The sequence below is a fragment of the Lycorma delicatula genome, chromosome 6 (assembly GCF_047948215.1).
Source record: "Lycorma delicatula isolate Av1 chromosome 6, ASM4794821v1, whole genome shotgun sequence".
NCBI classification, from domain to species: domain Eukaryota; kingdom Metazoa; phylum Arthropoda; class Insecta; order Hemiptera; family Fulgoridae; genus Lycorma; species Lycorma delicatula.
The window spans coordinates 117,909,617-117,924,036 of NC_134460.1; the positions used below are offsets into that span (position 1 = coordinate 117,909,617).

Consider the following 14,420-nt stretch of genomic DNA (forward strand, 5'->3'; position numbering starts at 1 on the left):
GACTGAAAAATTAATAGGGTCAAGTACTATATGCCTTTGAAAATTATGCTTATATACTATTTAATTATGATGGAATTTGTAATTGTACTCTAAAAACTAAGGTTTGTTTTTTTTTTATAATTGATACTGGTTTAAATTATAGGTTACTCAGATTTTAACAAAAATATTTTTACTTGTGGATTTTCTTTTGACATTTAACCATTTCTAAGCCAACAAAATCAATTTTTAAGAGTTAAAAATCCTTAAAGTTTAAAACTTTAAGGATAACTAAAATGTAGTAAATTTTCAGCTTACACTTACACCCAAGGTGGAATCAAAATATTGAAGAATCACATCAGTGTTTGATAATATTATAATTTTTGGATGATGAAGCTAGTTAATTTAAATAAATATCCAGAACTTTGTTCTATTCAACTTTCATAGCTTAGAAAAAGATTTATGATCCATATCAATATAGTAATAGTAAAACAAATAATGTAAATAATTTATGTTGTAAGAAAGAAAAAAATGTATAGAATTCTTGACTAAATACTACCTGATGAAGAACAGAATTTATTATTTATCTTGTGTTTATTTGTACACAAATATTAATCCTTTACAAGCAGAAAAACATATATGGGCTACCTGTATTTATGCTGGAGGGCGGAAACCCATATATGAGTCTCTGAATGTGACCGCTGTTTGTCTTCACGTAATTGCATATAAATTCCAAGAGATGGCAGATGTTCTTTCAATCATTTTGAGATGGGAATTCCTGATACAACGTGATTGGGAACGATTTTACTTCACTTAGATGAGTTCAATGACCATGCGTATGTAACAATACTCGTGTATTATTTTTTTCGTGTTTTTCTCATTTTTAAGTAATTTCTTTACAGACTGTTCCTTCCAAAACTTCATTTGAGTTCAAACAAAATTTTCGACAAAAATTCATTAGGAAATGAATAAAAATATTTATATTATTATTTTAATAAAGCCATATACTATTCCCTGCCTAGGTGCATTACTTCTTCAAAATGGCTCTTTTTATATTACCATCAATGTTACTACTGTTACTATTATTATTCAGCGTCTTTTATATGAAAAGAAACTCAATGTAAAACATAATCAAAATCATCACCTATAGTTTACAAATTCTAGTGCGCTCAGTAAGACTTGTGCCATTTTCATGTAAGCTTTTTCTCAAGAGATAATTAAACAGTGTTCCTTAACCAGATTAGTGACAGAATTCAGAAAAAAACACAGTGTTGTTTTTATATATGAATGCATGTTTTAAGTTACTTTAAATAGTTTTTGCATGAACATTTTTTTTGAAAATGTGTCACCTACAGCCATAAAACATTGCTGCCCACAAAGGTTTATCAGGGAAGATATTTACTCTTCAATTTAGAATTATTTATGAATTTGTTTTATATATATTTTCATATCATTCGATTTACTTATAAAAACTATAAATTAAAAGTAATATTCATCATAAATACCAAATTACTTATAGAAATTTTTAGTATTCTGATTAACAGTATTAAAATTACTCACAATATAATTGAATAATTTTTTTATCTAAATCACTATTCCTTTTAAAAAAAAATTATCATGTTTAAATAATGTATAAATAAAGTAAATGTTATTCTACATAGGATTTTTATGTGGATAAATGAGAGTAAAGAGTATTACTGATACAACTACTACCACTTTGCAAAATGGGAGGTCAGTAAAGTGCTAAAAGGATTTTTCTCAGGATTTAAGAATAGAATTAATAAATTTATTATGTGCTGTATTGGTTATAACAATAATTGTTCTTTACAGTTATTAAAAATAGCAGTTAATATTTCATTCCAGTTTGAAGAACATTTTTAAGCTGAAAATTTCATAAATATGAGCATAATTGTAAAATCTTTTATGTCGTATTTTGTGGTAAACCACTTTACCTGGTTTCTATGTGCAATATGTTAATATTGCTTATAATTAAGATTTCTTGAAATTATAGCATATTTTTGTGAAGTGTAATATCTCCAGTATTGGTTTTAACACATATGCTTGCTGTAGTAGTGCAAAGATTGGTCGCTGACTTTCAATGTGGAAGATCAGCAGGGATAAGTATAGATAGTATTTATAGAGTTCATTATATGATAATGGAGTGCAGTATTGTTAAAAAGAGGAAGAAACAGCTAATTTAACTGTAATCTAACATGTCATAAACAAAAATATTTTCTCTTTCTAAGAGACATTAAAATGAGTTGAGCCCAAAAAGGAGAATGATGTTTTCCAATGCAAGAGTGACTGGAGATTCCCTGATCTCAACACTAGAATACTTTAGGGCGGTTCTAAAGAATACAGTTTAGGAAAGATTTAAAAATAAATATTCCATAGTAATTTTATCCTAAGTATATTAAGTAACTTGAAATTCACTAATAACCTATTTCAGATAATGATAAGATAATATGTCAAAAAGTTAATGGCTGTAAGGGATACCAGTTTGAAAACATATAATGCCTATCAATAAGTAATGTTGTGCTATCAATATTTAGCTGTAGTTGAATAAGTTTTTTTATATTTTTCGCTGTATTTTAGACCCCTAGTAAATTGTTATTTTCCACTCTTTACTATTGTCAGCACAAAATATTATTTGATAACTAAAACACCAAATTTTTGGGTTATTATGAATATAATATTGAAAACAGCTTACTAATATATTATTTGATTTCCTCAAACATTTTTGGCTGTTCTGCCATCTTCAGGAGGAATTTATGATAATTTAGAATTAAAATATGTAAAGAAATATAAAATTAGAGACATAATAATTGATTGTCATAAGATAAAAATTTTCTAAATGTTAAGTCATAAGTTAAAATAATTACATCCATTTTGTAAGTGTCACAATTATTATTAATTCTGTTGATTGTGGAATCAGTTTAGCCAACTTAATAATTGTTGTTTATTATTTGTTTTAATATATTCATAGTAATTATATTTTACCAACGGTGCCATGTTTGAAAATCTTTTAGTGTTACAAATCCATATTCAGTAGTGACAGAATCAATCTTTGTTGTCCCTGAAAGATTTCCACTTATGTCAAAGATCAGTCTATTTATAAAATTAATTTTTAACTATTTATTTAATAAGGGTGCTTAACTAAACAATTTATCGTTTAAGTGAGCATACTTAATTTAAATTTTCTGCAGTATTTGATGGTTACTTATTTCTGGATTTAATTTCTTGGATGTTAGCTAAATCTAAATTATTATTTTTTACGATAATCTTTTGTTATAAAAAATGCTGTAAACATTACTAGAGATATTCATCAAATCAGTTTTGTCCCAACAAATATTTTGGTGACTATTTTTTAGGTTTATAAGATATGTATATATATTTATCACTGCATTAATAAAATTTAATATTACATTAGATATAAACCACCAAAACACAGTGATTAGACAAGGTAAACTTACCGGATTAATTTTCATCGGATCCTGCATCTTCAGTTGGTATTGAATTCTATAATTACATGATATGTAATAATTCTTTTAAAACTTTTGAATAGTATTATGAATGCATGTACAAATTTTGCTGTCCAGTAATGGAATGATGTATGGCACTTTAAAATGTATGTTATTATAAGTGATTACAAAATGCGATTGAAAAATTTCAAATTGAATTTGAAAGTAAACAAAACATCCACTCTTGGGTTTGATAAACCATCGGTGTTTGAGGGAAATGGTCGTATAAAAACTGCAACTGATAGCAGCACACGTGTAAATTAACCCATATTGTTGGTTACTTTTATGATGCAATCATGACTGAGGATGCGGGATCCCACAAAAGTACTTTAATGAAAAATTAAGGTAAGATATATCTCAGTATTCTGTACCAGATGGTTTATTTCATAGAATTTAATTATTAACAAAACAGGAATAATATGAATCTATAAAAGATTTAGTTCAGTAAAATAATATACATATACACAGATGTACCATGAAGTTCTCTTGGGACTTACATAACCTATACTACTCTTTAAAATAATGAAAAAAGTTATATGATTTTATGTCCTAAAATGCTTTGTTTGCGAGTTACGGTTAGTGAAAGATTTCACTTACCCCTGTAAAATAAGGTTGTACAGAAATTTTTAGGAAGTTAATTAAGGGGCAGAATTAGTGATTTCTTGCGGTTTTTGACCTGAAAAATTGAAAAGTAGGTTCCAGAATGGTAACTGCAGTAGTTATTGAGTAATTTAGGATGAAACCAATAAATTGGAGTAAAAAAAACCCTGTTTTATATGTTGATGTACAATAACTTTGTTAAATGTGTAATAAACACATGAATCGTTTAAACAAAACTTGTAGAAAATGTAATTCTGAACGAATTACAAATTAATATGAAATAATTAAATTATGGATTAAGATAAGTTGAGTAAAACAAGTAAAAATTGGAATTTTATTTAGAAACAGTACACTAGACCAAAATGCATTATACATACCAGTTAATAAATGTTCAAAAATGAGCCTGACATTTTCAAAACACTTCTTGGCCTGGTTTTATTGCTCTTTTAGTTTTTAAGTATTACCTTTAATTTGCTCAGCGATATCCAAAATGCGGACAATTAATTCCTCATGTATTTTTGTTTTGTACACAATATTTTTCATCCATACTCGGATGAAAAAATCTAAAGACGTTAGATAAGCCGATCATGGTGACCAGGATGTAGACCTTCACGACCAATCCATTTCTTAGGAAAATGTTTAGTCAGTGGAAACAGCACATAAGAAATGGATAGGTGTGCCATCATGCTATTAGTATACCTTGCATCTCGGCACTAGAGGAGCACCTTCAAGTGGCTGCAATTTTTCTTGGAGAGTGCACTCAGCATTTAAGTGGCCAGGTAATACGAGCGGTACAAACAGCTGATTGTGAAGACAGGGCCTTACCATACATTGATGCTAAATCAGTGTTGAAAATTGTCTTTCGCTGTTTCATGATAATTTATTTCTGCCCATGTATGCTCATTGCATAAGTTGTTGATGCCATCTAGAGTGAAATTTGCCTTGTCGGTAAACAAAACATGTACAAAATGTTTACAAAACTTGTAGAGATGTCTATTTGTATTACACCAGTTGCAGAACTCCAAGCAAAGCGGACCATCTCCTGGGTGTAGATGTTGTACTGGTTGTTTATGATAGGATAAAACTTGTTTTGCCTAAGTGTTCTCCAAGCCATTGAATGCAAAATTTTGATTCGCTTAGAAAAATGTTGTGTACTGATGCCTGGACTACATTGATCGCTAATAACTTCATAAACATCATTGTTGTTTTGGACAGATCGTTAGTAGCTGGTATGAATACTAGGTAGTGAACTTGTTTCCTGAAGATTGCAAAAAGTCATGCTAATTGTTTTGGGATCTGAAATCCTGCAATTCAAAAATATATTTCATATTCTAATGCAGCATTACCATTACACACACAATATGAATTCTATATCAGTGTATTCCACTTTTGTAAATAAGTACAGCATTACTTCAATGGCAACTCGATAATGTTCAAACTAAATGTCACAGAAAACCTTCAAATAATTTAGTGTATTTCTGTCATTAATAAAAAAATTATTGACTTGCAATAAAAAAAATAATTTTTATTTTACAATTGTATAATTTCCAGTTTTTTTCATTTTTAACATTACATTATGTTTTTACAAATTTTTTCCATCACCAAAAAAGAGTTTGGTTTTTGTTTACATTAAATAAGTACTTTTTTGACAAATGTAGTAATGTATTGTTTCTAATTAAAATTTGAATTTTCTATTTATTTTTTTTGTTTTAATCGAATTATCTTACACCATTTTGTTTAGAATTAATACTCTACAAGTATTGTTTAAAAGTTTTATGTTTTTATTATCCATGAAACAACTAGCACTAGATAGGGAATCTTTGAGAACTGTATCAGAGATTAAATTCAGACTTTTTTTAATGCAATTTATAAGTTTTCACCCCAGATTTTCTCAAAAATACTGAAGATACAGTTTTGGGACCTATTTTATTTGGTTTTGCAGGTCAAAATCCAAAAGAAATAACAAATTCTGCCCCTTAACGTTCTAAAAAATGAAGTATTTTAGGACTATGTTTTATGAAATTTTTTCATTATTTTTATGAGTGGTATAGGTTATGATAGTCTCAAAAGGACTTCATGATACACCTCTGTATCCGTGTACACTTTTCATTTACATAAATGAAATAGTATGATGTAAAAGATGATGGATTCATCTTCAAAAGATCTAATTGTGATTAAATATTATATTTTATATTCTTTGTGCAGTAGCCGCTACATAACAGCGAGCTTGGATGTTCAGCCCACACGTCACTACTGTTCTCCGAAACATTGGCACACCATAATTAGTCATCTCTTACTAGCATAAACATGATTTGTTTCCATGGCGACAAACGTTTTTGTGTTATCATTGCCTGAACACTATATATTTGTTGTAAATAACTAAATGTTAAAAATCAATAAAAACTAAAATCCAGCAACTTAAATATAGGAAAAAATCTGTAGCATATGCTAAAAGCGAAATAAAACAAAGATATATCACATTATTTATCTCGATTACGATAATAAATTTACCATCTGCTTTACAGCAATTGGCATAAATAGCTGAAACACATGACAGTAATTGTATAAACGGACGGCCCTAAGAAAAATTAAAACATAAATAACTTTGTTTCATTATCTCCTAGAATATTTCACATGTTAGCCCCTAGATTAAATTTGCTTCGCAGTACCACATAACAGATACAATCCAGAAGGACGTGGTGCACTGTTAGTTGGCAGTCGCAGCGAGCATATCCATGAGTGAGCCTAATATGGCCTATTCACAAATGACAAATAATAACTTTCTCTCTATGGTTATTTCTGCATCAGGAGGTCCACATTGATACAGTGTTCTTAATTTGATGAAGTTTGCTACTCATCATGAACCACCCTATTCAGAGAACAAATGAGATCATTTGAAACAACGAAGGAGACTGGAAAAAGCCTTTTTGCCACATTATCAGCACCCTCATTGCCTGAAATTCCAGTATGGTCGGGATCCAGCAGAAGCTCACAGTTGTATTATGTCTAGTCATTTGCGAAATAACACACTGAATTTCACAGATAACAGGGTGTCTGGAGTACACGCGTCAGTAATCACCTGTAAGGCACTTGTGGAATCCGAGCAAACAAGTGCATGTTGAACTGTTGGGCTAATTATACTTAGGCCTTACTATTAGTAAACAATTCGCAACAAAAATTCTAGGGATGCCAAACATGTATTGTCTATTGCCAATCCCAAAAACACCCAACAGAATTAATGTTTTTAGAGCCATCCATATAAACCATAACATCAGGATTCAAGTAAAATTTGTTTTGTAAAATAACCGGATTTGTGTTCTTTTTATTATGCTGATGAACATCAAAGCAGTAATTAATGAGAGAAATCCGCCAAGGTGGGTAATAACATGAAGCAACAGTAAGGACTAGAAATAATTGCATATTTAGAGCTGAGAAAAGTCACTGAGCTCTGATGCCTAATGGAGCAGTAGATCTCAGGAGTTTCTGATATCAATTAACATGCTTGTTGGAGAACATCACATCAAAGTTTGGATGAGTAGGTTCAAAATCAATAAAAACTTAAAAATACATCTTAAAAGGAAAAAATCTGTAGCGTATGCTAAAAGCATACCTGAGCCACATGAAGCATATCATTTGCTTCCATTTAATCCAAAGAGATGGCTTACCACTGTTCACCAGCAGACTTACCACTTGAGTGAAAAGCATCCATTGCAAGATGAATGAATGAATGATAGATGCATTGAGCATCTTTAGAATGGTGGCCTGTGACAACGAATAAGCTACGCAGCCGTAGTCCAAGCGGGACTGAACCAGAGTTTGGTAGAAGCACAATATGCATATTGTAGAAGTACAATATGAGCTTCCCAACTGATGGCTAGAACTCTCAGCATGTGTAACAGTTTACCTTCAGCTCCTTCAATTGTGATATCCACGTTAGTCGGTCTAACCACATTCCTAGAAATCTAACTCGTGTGTGGCATATACGTGAGTTAGTTGAGGCATAAAACTGGTTCACTGTGTAAATATCAGGAAAACCAAATACACTTTGTTTTTTATCACAGAAAACCACGATTTTAAACATGTTAGTCTGTTTTGAAGCAGACTCACTTGTAGCTAACTTCTACATACTACGTAAGTAGAAAAATCATCTACAAATAAAAAACATAACTTGTTTTCCCACGCAATTTCTTACACTATTTATGGCTATTGCAAACAAAGTAACACTTCCCTGAGGTACTTCATTTTCTAGTGTGAAACTTTCAGATTTCTGAAAATTTTGTCATTCCAGCTTGAACTTGAAGGATTGACTTTTGAGAAAACCCTTGATAAATGTGAGGAGATTACCTTGTATACCCCATTATACATGAAGTATATTAGGGATTCCTCTCCTCCATGCTGTGTTGTATGCCCTTTGCAAATCGAAAAATATAGCAACCAACTGTTTGTGAAATAAAAAGATGTTTTGAATAGCAGGTTTCAGGGCAATTACGTGGCCAATAGATGATCTATTCTGGTGGAAACTGCATTGTTCTGGGGCAATTAGGACGTTTCTCGAGGTACCACAGGAGGCGAGGGTTTACCATTCTTTCTATCACCTTGCGCAGGGTATTGATCAAGGAGATAACTTGTGGGGCATGATTTATCTTTACCAGGTTTCAGCAAGGGAATCACCAGTGCCTCTGATCAAGAATTTGGAAATACCTGGTCAGAGAATATTCTATTATAGATATACAAAAGATATTGTAGTCCACTATCTGGGAAGTGATATACTGAGTCTGATATTATCATTTCCAGGGAAGTGTCGAGAATTATTCAAGGTATTCCTTAGCTCATTATAGGAAAAGGTACGTTCAATTCATTTTGCAAGTCTCCAGTAAGGAACAGGATATTTTCTACCTGCAACTTGTATCTTACAAACTCAGGACAGTGTGATAATATAAGTGAAACTGCCCTGAACAATTGCCTTCCAAATGAGTTTGCCATATCAACTGTCGTGGTAACAAGGTCTGCCCCATTTTGCAGTCCAATCGGCTTGGTGAATGTACCAATCTACACATGAGTCGCACCTTTCTCCCTACAACAGATGATGTTTGAGAAATGGATTTGATGTAATTCAGCCAAGATTTTCATTTAGCAACCCAAAAAATTTGACGGCAAATACCCCTCAGAGGCAGAAGGCACAGAGCAATTCAGTCATGCATCTTCGACTGAAATTACGTAAGGCCCTGTCTGATCTCTTAGAGCCGTCTTGTTACAATACTGCAACTACTGTTTATTTTTATCATAAAATTTCATTAAATTATGTCTTATGTGAGCATTTACTGAATAAAAAACAAATTTTAATATTGAAACAAAAATTTCAAGATGTTGTCTGGCAATAAGAAATAACTTATTATCTTAACAAATGTCTCAGACCCCAGAACAGAGAAAACACACAAGTTATCTCAAATTCGCATTTTAATCTAAAATGCTTTTTATATTAACCCAAGGAAGAGATTCTTTTTGCTTATTACTCTGCCAATAATAGTTATTCAACATAGAATTAGGTTGTTAGTCATTACTGGACAATTGATAAAAAAATGGTCTGCATTTATTCAGTTGACCACAAGTACATGCTCTGAGTACACAAACTAAACAAATTTGACTGCATTGGGTAAACAGGATACAGTTTCAAATAGACAATGAACAGTTAAGTATTTCACAGTATCATAGAATTTTTTAACTAACTCATAAAAATTAACAACTCTGTACGTATTCACTATAAATAACACATCTTAAATATTATAAAAATTGTCATTGTACAAGGTTGAAATATTGATATTTTTTTTATCATTTCTATATTGGTTTTATGGGCTAGCAATTTTGGCATTGTTCCTCATTAAATACTTCAATAAGAAGGGCACTCCTGAGCATTTGGATGCATTTCAGAAATATGCAAGCTGTTACAATAGACTTATTTATCAGGAAGGGAAATACTTTACCAAAAGATCTACCCTCGTTCCTCACTACAAGAAACCTTACAAAGGAAAATTTCACCCCCTCTGTAACGTTTCTTAATTTCTATCAAAATCCTCAATTGTAAGTATTAAAAAAAACAACCAGGACTCTTTTACTAGAATAATTGTGTGAAAACATTAAAAAAAAAATTGTATTAATTTTAAATTTGGCTCAGTTTGTGAAAAAGAATTCTTTGTTCTTATCTGTCACTGATACAAATATTAGATTTTTAAAAAAAATAATTTTTAAATTCATGGAATTGTGCTTCCAGAAAATCTGTTTGAATTATTTTTGTTATTACGGAGCAACTTCATCAGTGTTGCAGTATCAGTTATTAAGCATGATTACACTTATTTTGAAATTAATTCATATTCAAATTTCTTTCTTTTTTTTTTAATTATGTTTTTTCACACATAAATTTATTGATTCTTAATATTATTTCTTTTCATGCAATTACAGAACTACTAGCCTAGTAATCATTTCAAATTTGTCATGTCGAGGGATCTATTATCGGTTAAAAAAGTAAAGGAAGTTGTAATGTTCAAATCTAGCGATTTAAATTTTATTTCAGACTAGCCAACTATTATAAACATTTTCGATATTTACCGTTCTTTCTAAAGTAAAGAAATACAATTCTTAATTTTTCACCCTCTTCATGATTTTTTTTATCATTATATATGTAGGAATTAATTTTTTTAAGAAATAAAAATGAAAGCATACTTATAAGTACGCATACCTAAAACTTTCATAATGTGCTGTTGACATGTGCTGAAACGAAGTTAGACGACCGTTCTTCTAGTTTTGTGTCGTGTTTTTTTCCGGAATAATGATACAATAACACCGAATATTACAGTACAAAAACAACATGTTGATTAATATATATGAAATATTTATTAATCGGTAAATTTGTTGAGTTTTACATTCGTATGCACCGTTAATTCCATTCTACTAAAATTAACCAACTCTGACAAGTTATCGTGCGATATTTCCTAATTAAATAGTTTATTGATTTATAATTAATTAAAATTCTGTTTCATAGTCTGAAATCAAATTAATTTTTATAAATTTGTACTTCTATAACATATTTTTATTCGATGGCTAACCTGCATTATTGGAAACAGATGCCAATTCAATATGGCGTTCGATTTATAACTGATTCGTATTGCCCGGTTATGTTGCTAACCAGTGCTTGTATTGTTTCTAAAGCTAAAGATATGAGTGTAAATTAAATAATCGGTTGAACGTATATCATAGTGGACATCAGTTATGGATTCCTTGCCGTCCTTAGAAACTGTTTATCAGGCAGTGCATACATTGTATCACAATCCGGATCCATCAGAAAAAGAGAAGGCATCGTTGTGGCTCGGCGAATTACAGAAATCTGTAAGTAGTGAATAGTGTGCGTAGTGAAAGCGTGGTAAAATAATATGTTTACATTCCTTTTCTGTAAGTTATATACTTATACTACTTAAAAAAGTACTTATTAATGTTCTCATCTGTTCTTTTCTGTATCATTTTATATTATAAATATTTCTGTTGTAAAACTTTTGATTGTTATATTTCATCTAACTTCATTCAGTCAGTTTTTGTTTTGTTCTTTCTCTATTAGCAGTTATTGCTATTATGGTCTTTGTTGCTTGGAAATTGGTTTACTACATAGTTTTAAATGCAGTAATCAATTTTTTTCTGTATATCACCTTTTATGCTTTTTTCTGTATGAAATTTGTATTTTTCTGGTTTTTATCGAGTTAACCTTTCAGAAATCACAAAAATTGTAATTGAGAAAATATTTGAAGTATTAGTGATAGTTCAGTATAAATGTTCTGTTTTGTAATTTTTTTTTGAATGAGTTAATCCACCTTCTTATATGACGAGTTTTCCGAAATAAAGTTTTGTTGATAAGAACCTTTGGTATTTTATTAACTAGTATTGTACAAGAATTTTGTTTGGTGCAAGATGAATTAATTTATTTTTATTTCTTCTTATGTTGTAATTTGTAATGTAGCACAATAATCTCATAAGTAATATAATTTATGTTTTGAGTTATTCTTTATGGTATCATTGAATTAAAAAAAAAAAACATTTTGCCTGAGCATCAGTTACTGCTTGGTTCAGTTTCTCAACTTTTGTTGTTATAGGCGAATTTCCCTCATTTTACATCAAATAAGAATTTAGGATCTGAAAAGCAGTTATTAAGGTTACCTTATCAATATTTCTTATTTGATGTAATGGACTGTTATTTTTTTTTAACAGTCTGTGAACTTTTTCTGATATGACATCCTCAGTATGTCTGATTCTTTTAACCAATCAGGGTGTTAAATGATTTTTTGTACTAAATTCAATCTGTATGTTTTTTCATGTAATAAACATAGCATTTAAAGTGTTTTTTAAACACTTTTGAAAATGGGAAGAATTTAATGAAAGGGATTGATATTACAATAATTATGAGATTATTCAATGCAGTCTACAAAGCGTATTCCAAAATTTTGGTATCATTTTTACTTTGGATTTGTTTCATACTTGTCTCATCAGCATACTCTATAGATAGAGCATATAGTACCAGTAATTTGCTTTGTATAATTAATTTATATGAGTTGGCTGTTTGATTTTAATATGATTATACACTGCAGGATGTGTTATTGTGGATGGATGTAAAAGTAGAGAATGACTCGGTGTGATTATGTTGTGATTAGTTGTTAGCAACTTATTTATTTAAAAACTCGTAATTAATTATACGTACCATTGAACTTAAAATATATATATATATATAAAACAACAGAAGAATAAAAAAAACTAATGTAAACTATGTTACTTAACTATTAACGTATAATTCTTTTGTATATATATATATATATATATATATATATATAAAAGTTTTTTTATTAAGCTTAACGTTTATTTGTATAAATTTACAGTTAGTAATGTAAACTTTGTTTGATAGTAATGCCAGAATTGAATTTAAAGTATTTTATTTCAATGGTTTGTTTACTCAAGGATCATTTTATTACTTAACACAGTATGGCATATATGTGTAATTACTAACATGATTTTAAAGAGGGTGTAACCTCAAAAATGAATATAATTTCTGGGTATATTGAAATGACAATAATTTAGAAGTTTTCATATGTATAAAAATCCATTGTTTTCAGATTATGTATTGTGCAACATTTCACTCTGATTTCTGCTTCAATAGTAAAATGAGACTACTGAAATTCTGAATGAGATTCTTTATGTGTGTTATATGCACTGTTAATTAATACTCATTTTATATATTATTTTCACACTATGTAATTAGAAAAAGTATTTTGTTTTTTTTTTAAGCCAGAAGAAAGATTGTTTTTGTTTGTTAGTAATTAAAGATGTTTGAAGAATAGATGTTCACTAGTTACAGATGTTTGAAGAAAATATTTGAAATAAGTTTTAGCGAATGTTCATTTCAAGTGATAATGATTCAGAGGATATAACAGAAATAATAGTTTGTAGGATTACGTTCTGAAATCATAGTTTTTTTTTTGATTCAGGTTGTTAATGAGTTTTGAAAAGGTTTGTTAATGAGGTTTCAAAAGATGGTGCTTAGCATCTTGTTATATTTTTAATATAAGAAACTGCAAAATAGAACTAGTATAGGCTTGAAATTTCTCATCTATCATTTTACTTTACGTTTCTCCTTGGTTTAAATCAAAGTTACTTTTTTTGTTTTTCCATTCCTAAGGATTTTCATTCTGTAAATAACTACTGTGCTTGCATATATAATAAACTAAAAAACTTAGTAAAAAAATATACACTGTTTATTCTAATGGCGGGAAATTGTTATAAATACAGCTCAATTTATGCTGCTTAAAAGTGTTTTATTTATTTTCCAAGATTATCATTCTAGTTGGGATCATAAAAATATTAGTGGTATTACATATATGGATAACATTCTAAGGACTTACACTGATGAAAGATTTGTTGCAAAACTGTCCAAATATATGGTCTCTTCAATTTTGTGATGAGTGTCTGCTACTGAGAAAGAATTTGGGGTTTGATAAAAAAAAGTTGTGCAATTTTGATTCTGTTGAGAAAGTGTGCTTTACATCTATGTTTATGTTATCCCCATCAAACTAATAACATTTGATAATATACTCTTGTATACAGTTTTCCCAATTTTAAAAACATTTTTGAAATGCATTTTACTATATAGGTGATATCATTTTTTTAAATATTTTCTGTAATTACAGAATATTGCCTTTTATGGTATTTTTTTATTTTTTTCACACAAGGAAAAAAATATGTTTGGTGATAGGATGATTGCGATATCAATATGGGTTTATGTTTTGACAAAAA

At 29.6% G+C, this 14,420-nt stretch overlaps 1 protein-coding gene across 2 annotated transcripts in view; it reads left to right on the forward strand.

Moving 5' to 3' along the window:
- Positions 1–11,184: 11,184 nt before the first annotated feature.
- Tnpo-SR (transportin 3) overlaps positions 11,185–14,420 on the forward strand; it is a 64,655-nt gene continuing 61,419 nt past the window's right edge. For both annotated transcript variants that reach the window (XM_075368410.1, XM_075368411.1), the window contains exon 1: positions 11,185–11,477. In XM_075368410.1, coding sequence (XP_075224525.1) covers positions 11,361–11,477 — 117 coding nt within the window. In that variant the 5' untranslated portion in view covers positions 11,185–11,360. The remainder of the gene's footprint in view (positions 11,478–14,420) is intronic.